A 19,053-nucleotide genomic window follows, 5' to 3' on the forward strand; every position below is an offset into this window, starting at 1 on the left:
GCTGCTGATGCCACAGCACTCTAGCGAGGGCAAACAAGAGAGACTGTCTCTAAAATTAATTAATTAAAAAATTTAAAAATAAGGAAAATCCAGGATTAACCTACAAGTCAACAATTAAAAGTAAATTAATTTCTTCTACACTTCTTATATAATATTTTTTTTTTTTTTTTAAAGAGAGTCTCACTTGGTCACCCTTGCTAGAGTTCTGTAGTGTCCTAGCTCACAGACCTCAAACTCTTGGGTTGAAGCGATATTCTCTTGCTTCCGCCTCCCAAGTAGCTGGGATTATAGGAGCTGGCCATAATGCCTGGCTATTTTTAGAGATGGGGTCTCGCTCTGGCTCAGGCTAGTCTTGAACCTGTGAGCTCAGACAATCTACCCACCTCGGCCTCCCAAGTGCTGGGATTACAGGAGTGAGCCATAGCACCCGGCCAAGTTATATAAGTTTTTTAGAAGTATCACAAATAATAAATGAATTTTTTTTTGTGGGGGGGATAAATTAATCTGCCTTTGAAACCAAATATTTAACATTTTCATTGAGTTGTTTTAATACAATTTCAAACAAATTACAACTGGAAGACCAAGCTTGGGAATTGATAGAGGAAACAATCTTCTAAACAACAAGGACCACCAAGACAATCATCTTCCACTCAAGCTGAAGAACTATGGCCATACTGGTGTCAGTCAACCGGTTATCCAGATTATCGTGTGTTTACCTGGTAAGAGAAAAACTTAGGTTTCAAAACTCATGATACCATAAGGTGGGAAGATTTAGTTTTAAGGTAATTAATACAATTTCCTTCATCTTTACAAATAAGATAAAACTCTTAAGTATGAGCTTCATAATTAAACATTTATCAAGAATAGAAACCTTCAAAAATATATGCCTTTTTGATTTGTCAGGGAAATCTGCAACCTATATATACTTACCACATCATCAATTTTCAGAATGCTCCGAACAGTTTCAGTTGCTAGGGTCAAAGCGCTGACTGAAACCAACAGAGGCTGGACAACTAGCTCCTCCAAAATGTTGGAAATTCCACCCTGCAAATCAGCACAAGTTGCTTTTGATGTTTGAAATTAATACACATCAACAACTACATTCTCACCACAATGCCCCAAGGCCTTTCCAACCTAGTTTTCCCTTGGTCTAGGCACTTTAGAGTAAGATACGCTACAAAGCTCTCCTTACATGATAGATGGTATTTCAATTAAAATTTGGAAAACCGGGCCTGTAATCCTAGCACTCTGGGAGGCTGAGGCAGGTAGACAGCTTGAGTTCATGAGTTTGCGACCAGCCTGAGGAAAAGCAAGAACTTGTTTTCTACTAAAAATAGAAAAACTGAGGCAAGAGGATTGCTTGAGCCCAAGAGTTGGAGGTTGCTATGAGCTACATACCATGGCACTCTACACTCTAGCCAGGGGGACAGCTTGAGCCTCTGTCTAAAAAAAAAAAAAAAAAACAAAAAAAAACAAGGCAGTGCCTATGGCTCAGAGGAGTAGGGCACGGGCCCCATATGCTGGAGGTGGCAGGTGGCAGGTTCAAACCTAGCCGGGCCAAAAACTGCAAAAAAAAAAAAAAAAAGGAAAACCAGAATTAATGCTGGATTATCCCAATCCTAAATCCAAATCAGCTTTTATCCATCATTTATATAAAAAATACTCATAAAACTAAGTAGGTGATTATAATACAGTAGTTAAAAATCATGAAATCTGTAAAGCTTAAATAATCTCTGAATTTTCATTCTGAATTTGACCAACTCTGTTCTATTCTTCCTTTACATCTCTCTCATTTCTCACCTTAAATTCTTCACTGCACTAACTCCAGTCCCTTTTATTTCAGGATTACTGCTGATAGCCCTAACAGGTATCCCTGCCTCCAGTCTTCTCTCCTTAAAATACTCTTCACCTTAGCCTCCTGCTTAAAAAGTTTGTTGACAGCTGGGTGCAGTGGCTCATGCCCGTAACCCTAGCACTCTGCGAGGCCCAGGTGGGTGGATTGAGCGCACAAGAGTGAGACCCATCTCTAAAAATAGCCAGGCAATGTGGCAGGCTGTAATCCCAGCTACACAAGAGATTGAAGCAAGAGAATCTTGCGTAAGCCCAAGAGTTTGAGGTTACTTTGAGCTATGATGCCACAGCACTCTACAGAGGGTGACAAAGTAAGACTGTCTCAAAACAAACAAAAAAAAAGAGTAAAGTTTGTGATGCCAGGCATGGTGGCTCATGCCTGTAATCCTAGCACTCTGGGAGGCTGAGGCAGGTAGATAGCTTGAGCTCATGAGTTTGCGACCAGCCTGAGGAAAAACCTTCCAGCCTGGGTGTATGTGGCCAGCGGCCTACCCACTGAAGTAAGGATGCCGCCCAAGATTAAGCTACTTTTAATTACAAAGTTTTCATTGAAAAAAATGATTGTAATCCTTTGAATTTTAAATTAACCGAAACATGCTGCAATAACTGAAGATTAAAATTATTACCTTTCGGACATTAATGCCTGTAGTTTTTTCTCCTTGGGCATGCCGGTTTCTTAGTTCTGTTACTGTAGAAATGGGATTCAGACCAGCATTTTCAGCTAGTGTAGATGGAATGACCTCCATAGCATCTGCAAAAGCACGGACGCAGTAGGATTCCATACCACTCAATGTTCGTGAATATTCAGTTAATCGGAGAGCCAACTCTATTTCTGGAGCGCCACCTCCTGCAATAAGGGCTCTGAAATAGATAAGAATTTACTACTCGTACCTTAAAAATAGTTAAAATATATTAGTTTTAATGTTCAGAATGCTACTTAATAACATAGCATTTACATTACCTTTTCTTCACTAAACAGCGAATAACACATAGGGCGTCATGAATGGAGCGTTCAGCCTCTTCAATCACCAGTTTGTTAGAGCCACGAACAACAATTGTAACTGTTTTTCCAGGACTGGCACAGCCTGTAATCTTTAGTAAACAAATCCCAAATCAAGCATTTCAAGGGTTAAAAGGAAAAAAATAGGGAAGTAAAAGCTAAATTATAATACTGTTACCTTGAGCAGTTTGCCAGAACCATTTAAATTGACTTCCTCAGCTAACTCAGCAGAGCCCAACATGTCAGCAGTGAATTGGTCAATATGAGCAACTGGTTTGGTTCCAATTGTCTAGAAATAGTCAAATTCACAAGTTAGGCCATACTTATTTGATTATTAAGATTTTTTTACAATTACAGATATTAATATTTTACCTTACAAATGAATTCAATGTCTTCTCTTTCAATATCCTTAATCACCATAATCTTCATTTTGTTCAAAAAATGTAATGCAAGATCACTAAGAGCATCTCTAAAACAGAAAATTAGTGATTATGTCAACACCAGGCTAAAAAGCCCCATATTATCTATGAAAGAAAATGCTTTAAATATTAGTTTACTAAGTTTATGAACTCAAAATTCTTAAAGATTTCCAATCCTAGTGGAAATTTAATTTCAATTCCATTATTAAAATATATCCTCTCAACACTATTTGTAAAACACACAAAAGATAATTAATTAGGTCACCATTTTTCTTAGCAAATGAGCACATCTTGGTAACTGAAAGTTTACTGATACTTCACAAATTTAGAACTATGATTAATTTAGACCCCACAAATTTATACTTTCCTGCTAATTATCTAGAATGATCCTTCTAACTACGCTATGACCTGAAGGGATATTACTATTCCTGTTTTACAGATAAGAAACTGAGTTTGGGGGACAATTTACTCAAGGTTAGTAGATACTATATGGCTTGGGATTAGAACCAAATCTTCTGATTCTCCATCAAGGACTCCATATAAAATGAGTACCCACAGTACTTTCTGGCATATCAATGGAGTGTCTGTCTACCTATTAGAATAAACTATTGAAGAAAAAAGGGGGACCTCTTCAAACCTTGGAGAATTCTTTTCATCTATGGACTATCAATGTCAAGGCAATCAATTGCATGGGCCTCTAAATAATTGCTCTATTAAGTAGGCAATTAATTTTAGAACTCAGCTTTTTAAAAACAGGTCTCATAACCCATATTTAATTAACATGAGGGAAAATAACCCAGTTTTTATTAAAGGATAATGAAATCTCTTGATAGCACAATAAAGTGACCATCATTAATTTATGATGTGCTTTGAAATAACTAAAAGAGTGGAACTGGGATGTTCCTAACAGAAATAATACGTGCATGAGGTGATAGATACCCAGATAATATAGACTGGATTCATATACATCACATAACTTGTATCAAAACATCCCGTGTGCCCTTATAAATATATACAACTATTATATACCAAAAAGAAATATAACTAAAAAATTTAAAAAAAAAAGATGTCTCACAACGTAACCTGAGTCTAGACTTCTGGCAGTTTACCCACCTCAAATGTTTCTTAAAAAACTGATAGTGCAGAGTTAGAAAGAGTGGCTCAGCGGAAGCATGCTGAGCCCGTAACCTAGAGGTCAATGGATCCAAACCATCTTCTGCTGATAGTTTGTGGCCTTGTGCAGTGGCTCATGTCTGTAATCCTAGTACTCTGGGAGGCCAAGAACAGAGGATACTTGAGCTCAGTTCAAGACCAGCCTGAGGAAGAGCAAGACCCTGTCTCTACTGAAAATAGAAAAAGTAGCCAGGCATAAGGGGGGTGGTGCCTGCAGTCCCAGCTACTTGGGGACTGAGGCAGGAGGATCACTTGAGACCAGGAGTTTGAGGTTGCTGTGATCCAGATCGACGCCACAGCACTCTAGTTTGGGCAACAGAGTGAGACTCTGCTGCCAAAAACAAACAAACAAACAAACAAACAAAAAAAAGCTACGAAGGATCCAAAATTTAAAAGATTAACAAAATAAACAGCCTCATACCTTAGAATAGACTTCTGTATGAGAAGGACATTACATCCTGTTTTTTTAATTTGCTTCACTAAGTTTAAGATATAGGCTCTCTCTTCTCGTAGCACTCGGTCCATCTGAGCATAGTCAGAAACCACTATTTGATTATCCATCTGTTTAGAAAAAGAACATAATAATTTGCACTGAAAGAGATTTTAAGTTTAAAAGACATGTTAAGTAAAAATACTATGTACAGTATAAATTCAACCAAAATCACGTCAGGTAATAAATTATATAGACGTGTATAAAAAAGATATATATACCGAACCTGAGTCTTTTACTTTCAACTAGATCCACTACTACCTTAAATTATTGTTAAATATACCTTTTTTTTTTTTTTTTAAAGAGACAGAGTCTCACTTTATCGCCCTCAGTAGAATGCCGTGGTATCACAGCTCACAGCAACCTCCAACTCCTGGGCTTAAGCGATTCTCTTGCCTCAGCCTCCAGAGTAGCTGGGACTATAGGTGCCTGCCAGAACGCCTGGCTATGTTTTTGTTGCATTTTGGCTGGGGCCAGGTTAGAACCCTCTGCCCTTGGTATATGGGGCCAGCACCCTACCCACTGAGCCACAGGCACTGCCCTATAACTATACTTTTAATAATCAAAAAACTAAAAATGATTATCCTATTTCCTGAATGTCAATCTTTTTTATATAAGTCAAACAGTTATTACAGAAATAACTTCAGTTGTGTACTTTTTACTCTAAGGCTTTTTATATATGTGCCATGCCAAGATAAGGAAAAATTTACTATGAAAAACAAAGAACTTTTTTTTGAGAAAGAGTGTCACTCTGTCACCAGTAGCATCATCACAGCTTGCTGCAACCTCAAACTCCTGGGCTCAAGACAGCCTCCTGCCTTACCCTCCCAAGTACCTGGGACTAAAGGTACTTAGTGACCAGCTAATAATTTCTATTGGACCAAAGTTATTTTTAATTTTCTTTTTTTTGTAATTTTTATCTTTTTATTTCCTTGTTGTTTTTTTTGAGAGTCCCACCCTATGCCCTGAGCAGAATGTGATGGCATCATAGCTCACTGCAATCTCAGACTCAGGCCTCTCCCTCAGACAAGTCTCAAACACCTGAGCTCAAGCAATTCTCTCAGTTCAGCCTCCCATAGTGCTGGGATTACTGGTGTGAGCCACCGCGCCCATCTGGACCAAAGTTTTGAGATACAAACTACTAAACAGAAAGCCTTACATAATGCTATCAGAATCTAAAATGAGAGCAAGTCTGAGAGAGAATGACAACTACCCCTTGTAGAGATTGGCAATGATACCCAATAGATATGGGACTATCTTAATAAGCAAGTTCTTTATAGGTTTGTAACTTGGGACACCAACAATTTCTATTTTTGTGTCTATTTTACTAATTCTTTTGAAATCTATTCTTTTAACCACTAGTATGAACATCTGTCATCTTTATTTTAATGAAGAAATATGTATATCTGAGCCAGGCTCTGTGGTCGATGTCTATAATCCCAGCACTGTGGGAAGTCAAGGGAGGAGGCTTGCTTGAGGCCAGGAGTTTAAAACCAGCCTAGGGAATACAGAGTCCCCACTTCTACAAAAAAAAAAAAAAAACAGAAAAATCAGCCAAGTGTGTACCTATAGTCCCAGTTACTCTAGAGCAGTGATTCTCAACCTTCCTAATGCCGCAACCCTTTAATACAGTTCCTCATGTTGTGGTGACCCCCAGCCATAAAATTATTTTCACTGCTAGAGGCCAGGTAGCAGAGGCTGCAGTGAGCTATGATGGTACCACTGCACTCCAACCTAGCCAACTGAGTGAGACTCCATCTTTTTTTTGGAAACAGAGCCACTGCAACTCAAACTCCTGGGCTCAAACAATCCTTCTGCCTCAGCCTCCCAAGTAGCTAGGACTACAGGCGTTGTCACCACACTGAGCAAACTTTTTTTTTTTTTTTTTTGTAGATATGGGGTCTAGCCCTGAGGGTGGTCTTGAATTTCTGAGCTCAAGTGATTCTTCTATCTTGGCCTCCCAGAGCTAGGATTACAGGTGTGAGCCACCATACTGGCCAAGACATCTTTAAAAACAATAAAATAAAATTCTACTTACGTCTGTCTTGGGAGCAGATAAGCAAAACTGAATAAGCCCAATCTTAGCCTTTTCAACTCTGGTTATGCCAGAATTTGCCACCTTTTGGATGAGAACCAGCCCTTCCACCAATTCACAGTCATCAATTGTCCCACTAAGAAAAAAGAAAACAGGTCACAGTTAATGCAATGAAAATTTATGAATTTACACATTACCAACAGATTAAAATCCATCAGTCCAGTAACGTGCTTCAGCCTCACATTTATTACTGTCCCATTCCTGGAATTCTTCGATTCACTACCACCTTATTAAAAAAAAAGAATCTTGGGCGGTGCCTGTGGCTCAAAGGGGTAGGGCGCCGGCCCCATATGCCAGAGGTGGTGGGTTCAAACCCAGCCCTGGCCAAAAAAAAAAAAGAATCTTTCTCATGAAAATAAAACTTTAAAAAAGAGGACTTTCCTCTCAGCATTTTTCACTTAACTCTTTTATTTTTGGCAATAGTTTATAACCACTTTCAAATTTTTAACCAAAGTTATAATTAGAAATGCTTACCCAAGCTTCTTAACTATTTTAATATCTCTAAGATCTACACTAGTGGCTGTGGCTGGGTCAATCACTTTCATCACTGCATTTACACTCATTGGAGAAAGCAGACTTGAATACTGAGAGACAACCTAGAATTATTTAAAAAAAAGGAAGTTACTTTCACAATAGGAATAAAGTCTTAATTCTTCAATGGCACAGATATTACAAAGAGGCTCTAATTACTTTATTTGGACAGGGCAATAGTAGGAAAAGAGAAATATATGAGCAAACATTCCACACAAGATGCCTTTTCCACTGAGGTTGCCAGTTCCGAGGAATACACAATAAAAGTATATATGCTTAGCCGGGTGCAATGTTTTATGCCTATAATCCTAACACTCCGAGAGACTGAGTCAGGTGGATTGCCTGAGCTCAGGAGTTCAAGACCAGCCTGAGCAAGAGCTTTAGTAGAGACCTTGTCTCTACTAAAAACAGAAAAACTAGCCAGGCATTGTAGCAGGTGCCTGTAGTCCCAGCTACGTGGGAGACTCAGGCAGGAGAATCACTTAGCTCAAGAGTTTGAGGTTGCTGTGAGTTATGATTCCCATAGCCTTCAACCCCAGGTGACTGACATGGTCTCCAAAAAAAAAAAGTATATGCTTGCTTCTTTGCTTTTATTAGGTGCTACCACTAGTTGGAAATGTCTAAATATGAATGAATAATCAAGTGATAATAAGGAGCTGATGAAAATAGCTAATTGCTAGATTTTTATTTATTTTTTTTGAGACAGTCTCAATAGCTTGCCCTGGGTAGAGTGCTATGGCCGTCACAGCTCATGGCAACCACAAATTCTCGGGCTTAAGCGATTCTCTTGCCTCAGTCTCCCAAGTAGCTGGGACCATAGGCACCCGCCACAATGCCTGGCCATTTTTTGGTTGCAATTGACATTGTTTTTTGGCAAGCCCGGGCTGGATTCAAACCCGCCAGCTCTGGTATATGTGGCTGGCACCCAAGCCTCTCAGCTACAGGTGCCGAGTCTAATTGCTATATTTAGCAATACATGCCAGACAATGGTCTTAGCACTTTTACATTTGTTAACTTATTCAATCTTCAGATGGAGAAATTGAAACTGAGAGGTTATCATTCGCCCAAATAACACAGCCAGCACTGATCGCACACAGTCTAGACTCTATGACTAATGCTCATAACAATTACACTATACTGTATTAGTTCTGGGGATATTCAACAGTATCACTTAGTGTCCTTTATACCTTCTAACCCTCTACTTAACATTCAAAAGTACTATACGAATTTAACACTGATGAAAAGAAAAGGAAAAAGTATGGGGGGGTGTGACACAACAGAGAACAGGTGACATGAGTGTCCATGAAATTCAGAAGTGCATCACCACTTCAATAACTAAAAAAAGCACTCCTATTGTAATAATGTAACTTTATGTTATGTATGTTGTTATTAGAACTACTGGACTAAAAAAATAAGCACCATATTATTTTAAGAGATGGTCCATAAATACACATGCCTGTGCTACATTCAAATCTCAGCTCTTTCTCATACTAATGACCCTTGCTTAACTTACTTTACCTCTCTAGATTATTTTCCTCATTTACGAAATGGGGATACAACTACTTATTTGAAAGCTTTGAATAAGATAATAAATGTAAAAAACTTTATCACAATGTGGCGGTGCCTGAGGCTCAAAGGAGTAGGGCGCCGGCCCCATATGCCGGAGGTGGCAGGTCCAAACCCAGCCCCGGCCAAAAACTGTAAGAACTGCAAAAAAAAAAAACAAACCAAACAAACAAAAAAACTTTATCACAATGCTTACAACAGTTGAGTATTTAATAAAAAATAGCTACACTGGGCAGTGCCTGTGGCTCAAGGAGTAGGGCACCAGCCCCATATACCAGAGGTGGCATGTTCAAACCCGGCCCCGGCCAAAAACCGCAAAAAAAAAAAAAAAAATAAATAAATAAATAAATAAATAATATAAATACATAAAATAAACAGAATTGTTAAAAAAAAAAAAAATAGCTACACTGCCAGAAATTCTACAGCCGTTTTCTTTTTTTCTTCCTTTTTTTTTTTTTTAATTAAATCATAGCTGTGTACATTAATGCGATCATGGGGCACCACACACTGGTTTTATATACCATTTGACATATTTTCATCACACTGGTTAACATAGCCTTCCAGGCATTTTCTTAGTTATTAAGACATTTATAGTCTACATTTGGTAAGTTTCACATGTACCCTTGTAAGATGCACCGTAGGTGTAATACCACCAATCACCCTCCCTCCGCCCATCCTCCCCCTTCCCCATATTCTTAGGTTATAACTGGATTACAGCTTTCATATGAAAGCCATAAATTAGTTTCATAGTAGGGCTGAGTACATTGGATACTTCTTCTTCTATTCTTGAGATACTTTACTAAGAATATGCTCTAGTACAGCCATTTTCTGATTTGAGAGATGGAAAGGGTTCTAATAGGCAAAGTGAGGTATTTATCAAAATCATGTCAAAATGCATTAAATGAAAAACGAGGTGGATATGGTGCATTTTTTTTTTTTTTTTTGTAGAGACAGAGTCTCACTTTATGACCCTCGGTAGAGTGCTGTGGCCTCACCCAGCTCACAGCAACCTCCAACTCCTGGGTTTAAGTGATTCTCTTGCCTCAGCCTCCCGAGTAGCTGGGACTACAGGCGCCCGCCACAACGCCCGGCTATTTTTTGGTTGCAGTTTGGCCGGGGCCGGGTTTGAACCCGCCACCCTCGGTACATGGGGCCGGCGCCTCACTTGACTGAGCCACAGGCGCCGCCCATATGGTGCATTTTAAATACTGTAACTTCTTTGTTCATAGATCACTTTATACCAAATTTTTGGTGCATTTTAAATATTGCTAACTCCTGTGTTCATAGATCACTTCATACCTTCTCATACCAATTTTTTACTTAAACCAATTCAACCACATTAATTACTTTAGTTAATCCAGTCACTCTTGAAACTAACATTTATGTACTGCATGGCACCAAGAATCACAGAGTTAACATCTTAAATTTGACAACTATCTTTAGTGTTTATCTCACCTTGGAGTTCAATGAAGTGGTTGCACTATTTAACAAAGTTTCTCTGTCACTGAGTTCCACAGGTCGAGACATGTCATTCAAGATTTCAATACCCTTTTCCAAGGCCTTCTGGAATGACTCGGAAATGATGGTAGGATGAATCCCTGTCATTTGTGAAAGTCTAGTTATTTAATTATAATGTTTGACACGACTTAAAACTTCTCTACTCATTAAAACATCAAAGCAGTCACAAATTTATGCCTCAGTTTTAAATACAGTGTCTTAAATAACCTTAATTGCTAATTCTGGCTAATGATTTACTACTATTTAAAACAGATCAAGCTATGTAGTGGCTCACACCTATAATCCTAGAGTTTAGAGAAGCTAAGGCAGGTGGACTGCTTGAGCTGAGAGTCTGAGACCAGCCTGAGCAAGAGCAAGACCCCCATCTCTACTATAAATAGGAAAAACAAACAAACAAACAAAAAACTAGCCAGGCATTGTGGTGGGTGCCTGTAGTCCCAGCTTCTTGGGAGGCTAAGGCAAAAAGAAAACTTGAGCCTAAGAGTTTGAGTTGCTGTGAGCTATGATGCCATAGTACTCTACTCAGAGCAACAGAGTGATGCTGTCTCAAAAAAAATACCATACTCATGTGATGCTAAAGATTGCAACCAAATTTCATTTTCTTCAAAATATCACAAATCTACATAGTAAAATAGGTTAAGTGATTGGAGAATCACTAGTACAATTAAACACTATTTACCAAAGCAAGAACACCGATTTCTCTATGGGATAGAGACTCGCTGAGAGTTTAAGATTAGTGTTACCACCACCATTTATTTTTGAACAGCAAAATTCTACTGAATTCCACTCAAAAAGAAACCTGGCAGGGTGGCACCTGTGGCTCAAAGGGGCAGGGCGCCAGTCCCATATGCCGGAGGTGGCGGGTTCAAAACTACAAAAAAAAAAAAGGAAAGAAAGAAAGAAAGAAACCTGGCAAAAATCAGAAACAAAGGGAAAGTATTTTTCTGAATTTACAGCATAAACAGAGCAAAGTCTAAAAATTCTGGAGTGATGATTAAGTTTTCCAAATTAAATCTTAAATCCCATTTTACTTAAGAATAATTTGGTTTTCCTAACTTTTTAAAAAGCTTCTGTCTTCAGTCACCAATAAAGTATGTCCTACCTACCTTTCTGAAGAAGCTTTGTACAAGAATCTAGGAGCGAGCCAGCAATGATGACTACTGATGTAGTGCCATCCCCTGCTTCTATATCTTGAGCCTTGGACAGCTCCACCAGCTAAGTAAACAACCAAACATGCCAAGTTCAATGAGAAATGTGAAAATCCAATAATACCTAATTTAAATTATCACATCAGTAGCAAACACAGAATGTGAAGAGTCAATATAATGCTTGACTTCTGACTTGTCATCTACCTTAGATTTCATTTAAGAACAAAGATGATATAGCTGTAGTATAAACTCTTTTTGTTAACTTTCTGGGTTGTAAATACTCTCCTCAAGCTACTCAAAGTTCCTGTCAGAAAGGAAAAATGTTTCAGAGACTTGGAAGCTATGATGGGACATTCCAATAAAACTAGAGTTATCAGTTTAGGGTCTTTGGCCAAGTTTGAGCTGACCTCATGTAAGCATAATCTGATTCACTTAAGAAGCCACCGTTACATAATTCTAAGGGACTTTGTTAATAGATTAAAAATTTCCTTCTAATTCATCTGTTTTTGCTAATATGATGATATAACACAAGAATCATCATCTTAATCCTCATATGAACTGGTAATTATTTTTAACAAATTTCAGTACGAATTTTACACACAAAAATATTTTGTTTGCTTCCATTTAATACCTATTAAAAGTAATTGCCTGTACTAAAAAAGTACCATTTATGTTTTTAGCTCCTACTTCCCAACTATATGGCACACTTCTGTGGATAAGTACAATGTTTTATTATTACCCAGTACCAAAGGACACAATGCTAGGCACACAATGTATCCTAAAAATATGCCTATTTAGCATAAAGAGAAAAAAAATCACCATGCTTAAACGGTATTATATGATCAAATAAACAAATTTAACTACTTACCAAATATAAAATACACTTAAAAACTCACCTAAAATTGTACTTACCATTCTGGCTGCTGGATGCAATACCTGCATTTGTTTCAGAATGGTGGCCCCATCATTTGTGATAGTCACATCACCTTTCCCATCTTGAATCTAGAAAATATTTTTTCGATATTAAAATGACACCCTAAAGTGACACCCTAACATAGTTGAGTTCTACTAAATTTAAATACTTCATGGTAAAGAAATTAATTTATTTACTTAGTATGTAATTTTAAATTCTATTCCATCATTAGTAAAGTAACTTAACAATATGCAATAACAACCCAACTTCACACACACACAAACAGGCTTTATTCTAGTGTATTTTAATAGTGAAGGAATTTATACATCAAAAAAAGAAAGAAAATGGCTCAGCGCCCATAGTACAGTGGTTACTGTACCGGTCACATGCACCGAGACTGGCGGGTTCAAACCCAGCCCAGGCCAGCTAAGCAACAATGACAACTGCAACAAAAAAATAGCCAGGCAGTATGGTGGGTGCCTGTAGTCCCAGCTACTTGGGAGACTGAGGCAAGTGAATCACTTGACCCCAAGAGTTTAAGGTTGCTGTGAGCTGTGATGCCACCACACCCTACTGAGGGCAACATAGTGAGACTCTGTCTCAAAAAAAAAAAAAAAAAAAAAAAAAAAGGCAGTGCCTGTGTCTCAAAGGAGTAGGGCACCGGCCCCATATACCAGAGGTGGTGCGTTCAAACCCACCCTGGCCAAAAGCTGCAAAAAAAAAAAAAAAAGAAAAAGAAAAAGGAGGGCGGCGCCTGTGGCTCAAGGAGTAGGGCACCAACCCCATATACCAGGAGGTGGTGGGTTCAAACCCGGACCCGGCCCAAAAACTGTAAAAAATAAATTTGCAAAGAATCTTGCAGACTAACAGAAAGTAATAAGAAATCAGTTTAAGAATTAGACCTAGCACAGTGGCTCAGGCCTATAATCCCAGCACCATGGGAGGCCAAGGAGGGAGGCTCCCTTGAGCTCAGGAATTCAAGACCAGCCTGAACGAGAATGAGATTCCATCTCTACTAAAAATAGAAAAATTAGCTGTGGTGTTCTGGCGGGCCCCTATAGTTTCAGCTGCTGTGGAAGCTGAGGCAGAAGGATTGCTTGAGCTCAAGAGTTTGAGGTTGTAGTGAGCTAGGCTGACACCAGGGCGCTCTAGCCTGGGACAACAGAGGAAAAAAAAGAAAAGAAAGGCTCTGCACCTGTGGCTCAAGTGGCTAAGGCGCCAGCCACATACACCTGAGCTGGTGGGTTTGAATCCAGCCTGGGCCCACCAAACAATGACAACTGCAACCAATAAATAGCCAGGCATTGTGGTGGGCTCCCGTAATCCCAGCTACTTCAGAGGCAGAGACAAGAGAATCGCTTAAGCCCAGGAGTTGGAGGTTACTGTGAGCTGTGATGCCACAGCACTCTACCCAGGGCTTGAGGCTCTGTCTCAAAAAAAAAAAAAGAGGAAGGAGGGAGGGAAGACAGGCAGGCAGGCTTATATAAAGAATCTCTAGGGCAGCGCCTGTGGCTCAAGGAGTAGGGCACCGGTCCCATATGCCAGAGATGGTGGGTTCAAACCCAGCCCTGGCCAAAAAAAAAAAAGAATCTCTATCATTCCTAGTCTCATACTTTTTTTACCATGGATGCCCCCCAAAGACAGTGTGGTGAACAAAATTCTTATAATCAATATGGTTTTAATGGTATCCTCAAAAATAAAAGCATTACTGGGAAGGATAGATTTTTTAGAACATCAAGAGGAAAAAGCAATCTGTTTATTATCCAGACAATGCTCTATATTGTTTTATTCCCCACAGATCTACAACAGGACAAATGGTCACAATGCTTGGACTTCCTATACAATAAATGCTTTTATTAATAGTTAAAGTGTTGCTTACTCCAAAGTAATCTCTCCCTCCTCTAAATGTGCAGAGAGATACCATTTACGAATTGGGCATTCCAGATAAGACTAGAGTTATCAGTTTAGGGTAAGCACACGTTAAGCATCCCATCAAGATCTTGCAGTATAAGAATTTTATGATTCAGCTTTTTACCATTTTATCCATTCCTTTTGGTCCAAGGCTTGTTCTAATAGCATCAGCAACCGCTGTAAACAGAGCAAATTTAAAAAAGAAATTAAGATTCTTAAAGAAATGGGTCTCATTATATTGCTCAGGCTAGCCTCGAACTCCCGGGCTCAAGCAATCCTCCCATCTCACACACCTAAAAAGCTGGGGCCACATAAAATCAAGTCTTACTAAAATTAAATAATTTCTCCTCTCCAATGGTCACTGTGTCTTTATGAAGATATGGTGTATATATATAACAGACCACTGTGTCCACTAAAGAAAATTCAGCGTCTAATAATGTACTAGAAACAGTAATTATTTTACTTCTTTTAATAGGATGCTTCACCTTTTTGGTTACAGTTGCTATATTTGTGCTCTCCCCCTGGAAGAACACATTTTGAGAATTTATCTTAATTTTCCTTTAAACATGAAGTGTTTTGAATTTCAGATTTTGGAATATGTATTTGCTTTATACCAGATGAGGATCCTAACCTGAAAGAAGCTGAAATCTGAAATACTTCAATGAGCATTTCTCTTGAGCATGTCAGAGTTTTCAAACATCTCAGATTTTGAAGCATTTAAGATTAGGAATGCAACCTCTTTATGATTCACCATTTGTTTACTGTTCAGAACATTATCTCTGAGATTAAAGAATCTGTTCACTAACATGAATGTAGTATATAGACTGCCCCCAGTAAAAAACAAACAAACAAACAAACAAACACTGACACTGACAACAGAGCAATCCACAATGAAAATGACGTAAAGCAACATACCTTTTGATAAAACCAACCAATGAAACACAAAACAAAAGCCTCAAATCATTGCTCTTGGTCATCATCAGTATGTTAGAAAATATTTCTGGATACATAGTTTCAAAGTTATAGTCTTAATTATTAAAATTTATATTATTCTAATATTGAACAAATTCTGATTATGAGTTACATTTTTATTAATTATCCATGAGAATGTTTTTATTTCATTAATTTACTTATAATTTTGTAAGAGAAATCAGAATTGGTGAAAACAGTATTTGATTCCCTTTTCTTTGACAAACAAGTTCAGGAACAAAAGATTATCTTCCCCGATCGACCCTTGTGCTCAGTGGTTAGAGCACCAGCCACATACACTGAAGCAGGTGGGTTCGCACCCACCCTGGGCCTGCTAAACACAATGACAACTGCAATAAAAAAAATAGTCAGACGTTGTAGCCGGTGTCTGTAGTCCCAGCTACTTGGGAGGCTGAGGCAAGAGAATCCGCGTAAGCCCAAGAGTTGGAGGTTGCTATGAGCTGTGTGACACCATGGCACTCTACCAAGGGCAACACAGTTAAGACTGTCTCAAAAAAAAAAAAAAAAAAAAAAAAAAAGATTATCTTCCCTTTTATTACATAACAAGTACCACACACACAGAACTGTGCCTAACTCCACAACTAGCACAATGCTTCCCTCCAGTGTGTAAATAACACATTACATTAAAGAATGTAAGAGAATATATCTTACATAATTTAAGAATATATCTGATTTGATTATTTTATACATTTGGTCCGCTGTGCCTAATTATCTATTCAATATTACACTTTCAGGCAATTTTAGTGGACCTGAACGGGCATGACTCTGTAAGACAGACTCACTTTGGCTCGGCGCCTGTGGCTCAAGCAGCTAAGGTGCCAGCCACATACACCTGAGCTGGCGGGTTCAAATCCAGCCCGGGGGCCTGCCAAACAACGACAACTACAACCAAAAAACAGCCCGGGCGTTGTGGCGGGTGCCTGTAGTCCCAGCTACTTGGGAGGCAGAGGTGAGAGAATCGCTTGAGCCCAGGAGTTTGAGGTTGCTGTGAGCTGTGATGCCGTAGCACTCTACCCAGGGCGACAGCTTGAGGCTCTGTCTCAAAAAAAAAAAAAGATAGACTCACTTAAAAAAATGTGCTTAGGTTTATTAATGTGAAGACTCCAGAAAGGTACTATCTAAATAAATATTTAGACTTCTTACAATTCTAGAAGCATCTGAAGTTTAACATACCATGTGGCACAAAGTAGTGTTAAATGATTCATGTTGAATAATATTAAAACTAATGTGGCTTGGCGCCCATTATATAGCTTAGGCGGCTAAGGCGCCAGCCACATACACCTGAGCTGGTGGGCTCGAATCCAGCCTGGCCCCCCGAACAACAATGACGCTGCAACCAAAAAATAGCCGGGCGCCTGTAGTCCCAGCTACTTGGGAGGCGGAGGAAGGAGAATCGCTTGAGCCCACGAGTCTGAGGTTGGGTTTATTAGGAAAAACAACTAAATAAACTGCTACTACACGTGTGTGGGTTCATCAACAAACAGTACTATTAGCTCTTTTTGATAACACCAACATAAAAACTGACCAGGCATTGTGGCTCATGCCTGCAATCCTAGCACGTTAGGAAGCTGAGGTGGGGTGATGGCTTGAGGACAGGTGTTCAACACCAGCATGAAGAACATAGGGAGGCCCTATCTCTAAATAGGTAGCCTTCCTTCCTAGATGTATACCTTCCTCTGCTGTTTGAATTCTTAATGCACTGTCATTTCAAAAGTTACTAAAGTAAAATTTTCCATTTCTTATCTTCCTTGTTTGTTGAAAGTCAATCATATTATATACTCTTGGCCATACAGATGGTCCCAAAATTTATCCTTTCATCTCATTAAATTTAAGCTAATCTTATAAACTTAAACTTCAACTATGCTCCCAGACAACTGTCTACTCAGTCTTGGTTTCCAGGTGCCTACCATCTCCTTAACTTCCAAATGATTCCTACATCTACCAAAATGACACTGTGATCTCTCCAACTCATTAGGCCTAAATTAGAAACTATTATCTTTTCTTTGGCCATCCCTCCCTCCAGAATACCTACCTTAGCATCATCACGTTCCCAGTCTCTTGGGCTGATGACCGCAAATACTTGCAGGGAGTACTCTATATGTATGTATCTTTACATACTTTCTCATTCAATCCTCACAGCAACCCTGTAAATTACCTAGTACCTCATTCTACTGAAAAATGGTCTGTAGCTCTAAGAGATTAAGCCAAACGCCTTCCAGGACGCCAGGCCCTTTATGTTCTGGCCCCAAGCTACTTTCCCAATCCCACCTCTTCTGCACATATTTTATTCTCCAACCCAATGAATGCGCATTATGCTCAACGCCCAAGCAAGATCTTTAAACTTGTTCTGACTTTTCCTTCCTTATTTTTCTATCTGAAGTCGTCTTAATCCTCACAACTCTAAAAAGCAAACGTCTTCCTCAATTTCAGCGGCAAGGAATCCTTAGCGCAGTGATTAAACATCACAAAGCCATGAAGCAACGTAGAGAAAACTCGGTTCTTGATTTCCGTCATGTGCCATACTGTTTTACAAAGACAAATTATTTGGTTCTTGATTTGCTTGTGTGTGGACACACAAAAAGGACAAAAAAAAGCGTCATGTTGCTTTCCACAATTACTGCCAAACAGGACAGATAAATCGGTTCCCCGCACCCCAATACAATGGACCTCACCCAAATTACACGTGGAGAGTTTATTGAATTCGTCTCAATGGCTGAGCCCAGAGGAATTTATTTAAGCAGTATTTTAAGTATGAAATACTGTGTAAACATTCTACCAGCTCCGATAAGTAAATAAGCGACAACTCTTAAGCGTCAGCTCTCAAGAAACCGCTGCTTGCAATCATCAGCGTTTCAGACTGAACGGTTTTCGGTTCCAAAGAAAAGAATAACACATAACCCAAAATGAAAAGTATGGGAAACTAACATCCAGAATAAGGGAGGTCCACAGCCCTCCTCTATACTCCATGTTGGGAATCACCGGTTAGAAAACAGAGACGATCCCTCCACAGAGCTGCTTCTCCTGGGAGGACTAGAGATCGCCTGAAGAACAGGAAACGAGCCATACCCCCCCATAATCAGGATGAAAGTGCCGAGCACCACCCTGCAGTGCCGCGGGACAGGCCCTGGGAGTGATACCTTTGGCCGCAGAAATGTTGCTGAAGCGGATCTGAGCTGGCTTGTCGCGGTCCTGATAGGCGCCCTTTCCGCGGCCACCGGGAGCACCAGCCGGAGCTCCGCTGCGGGGTGCCACGTTCTCAGGCATGGCAAACTTGGCTGCTTCCACCGCGGCTCGGAGAGGACGGATGGACCCGGATTCTGGCCGGCCGCACAGTAACGGTAAGCGTCCACAGTGCCACCACGAACCTTCCAGAAAACGGCGCCGAGAGGAGGTGCAAGTGGAGAAAGGGGCCTTCCTGGAGGCGCGGCGCCGGCATGACGTAGAGGGC

General features: G+C 39.6%; 1 protein-coding gene across 1 annotated transcript; it reads right to left on the bottom strand.

The window, feature by feature from the left end:
• Positions 1–509: 509 nt before the first annotated feature.
• CCT4 (chaperonin containing TCP1 subunit 4) lies at positions 510–19,038 on the bottom strand. The gene is made up of 14 exons (XM_053589867.1): positions 18,743–19,038; positions 14,740–14,792; positions 12,704–12,793; positions 11,750–11,858; positions 10,581–10,723; positions 7,503–7,624; positions 6,972–7,104; positions 4,865–5,004; positions 3,224–3,320; positions 3,030–3,140; positions 2,813–2,943; positions 2,478–2,712; positions 931–1,044; positions 510–716 (listed from the first exon to the last, which is right to left on the bottom strand). Exons 1-14 carry the CDS (start codon positions 18,867–18,869, stop codon positions 702–704), a joined length of 1,620 nt encoding a protein of 539 aa, XP_053445842.1. The 5' UTR covers positions 18,870–19,038; the 3' UTR covers positions 510–701.
• Positions 19,039–19,053: the final 15 nt, after the last annotated feature.

This window comes from Nycticebus coucang, chromosome 4 (genome assembly GCF_027406575.1).
Source record: "Nycticebus coucang isolate mNycCou1 chromosome 4, mNycCou1.pri, whole genome shotgun sequence".
NCBI classification, from domain to species: Eukaryota; Metazoa; Chordata; class Mammalia; order Primates; family Lorisidae; genus Nycticebus; species Nycticebus coucang.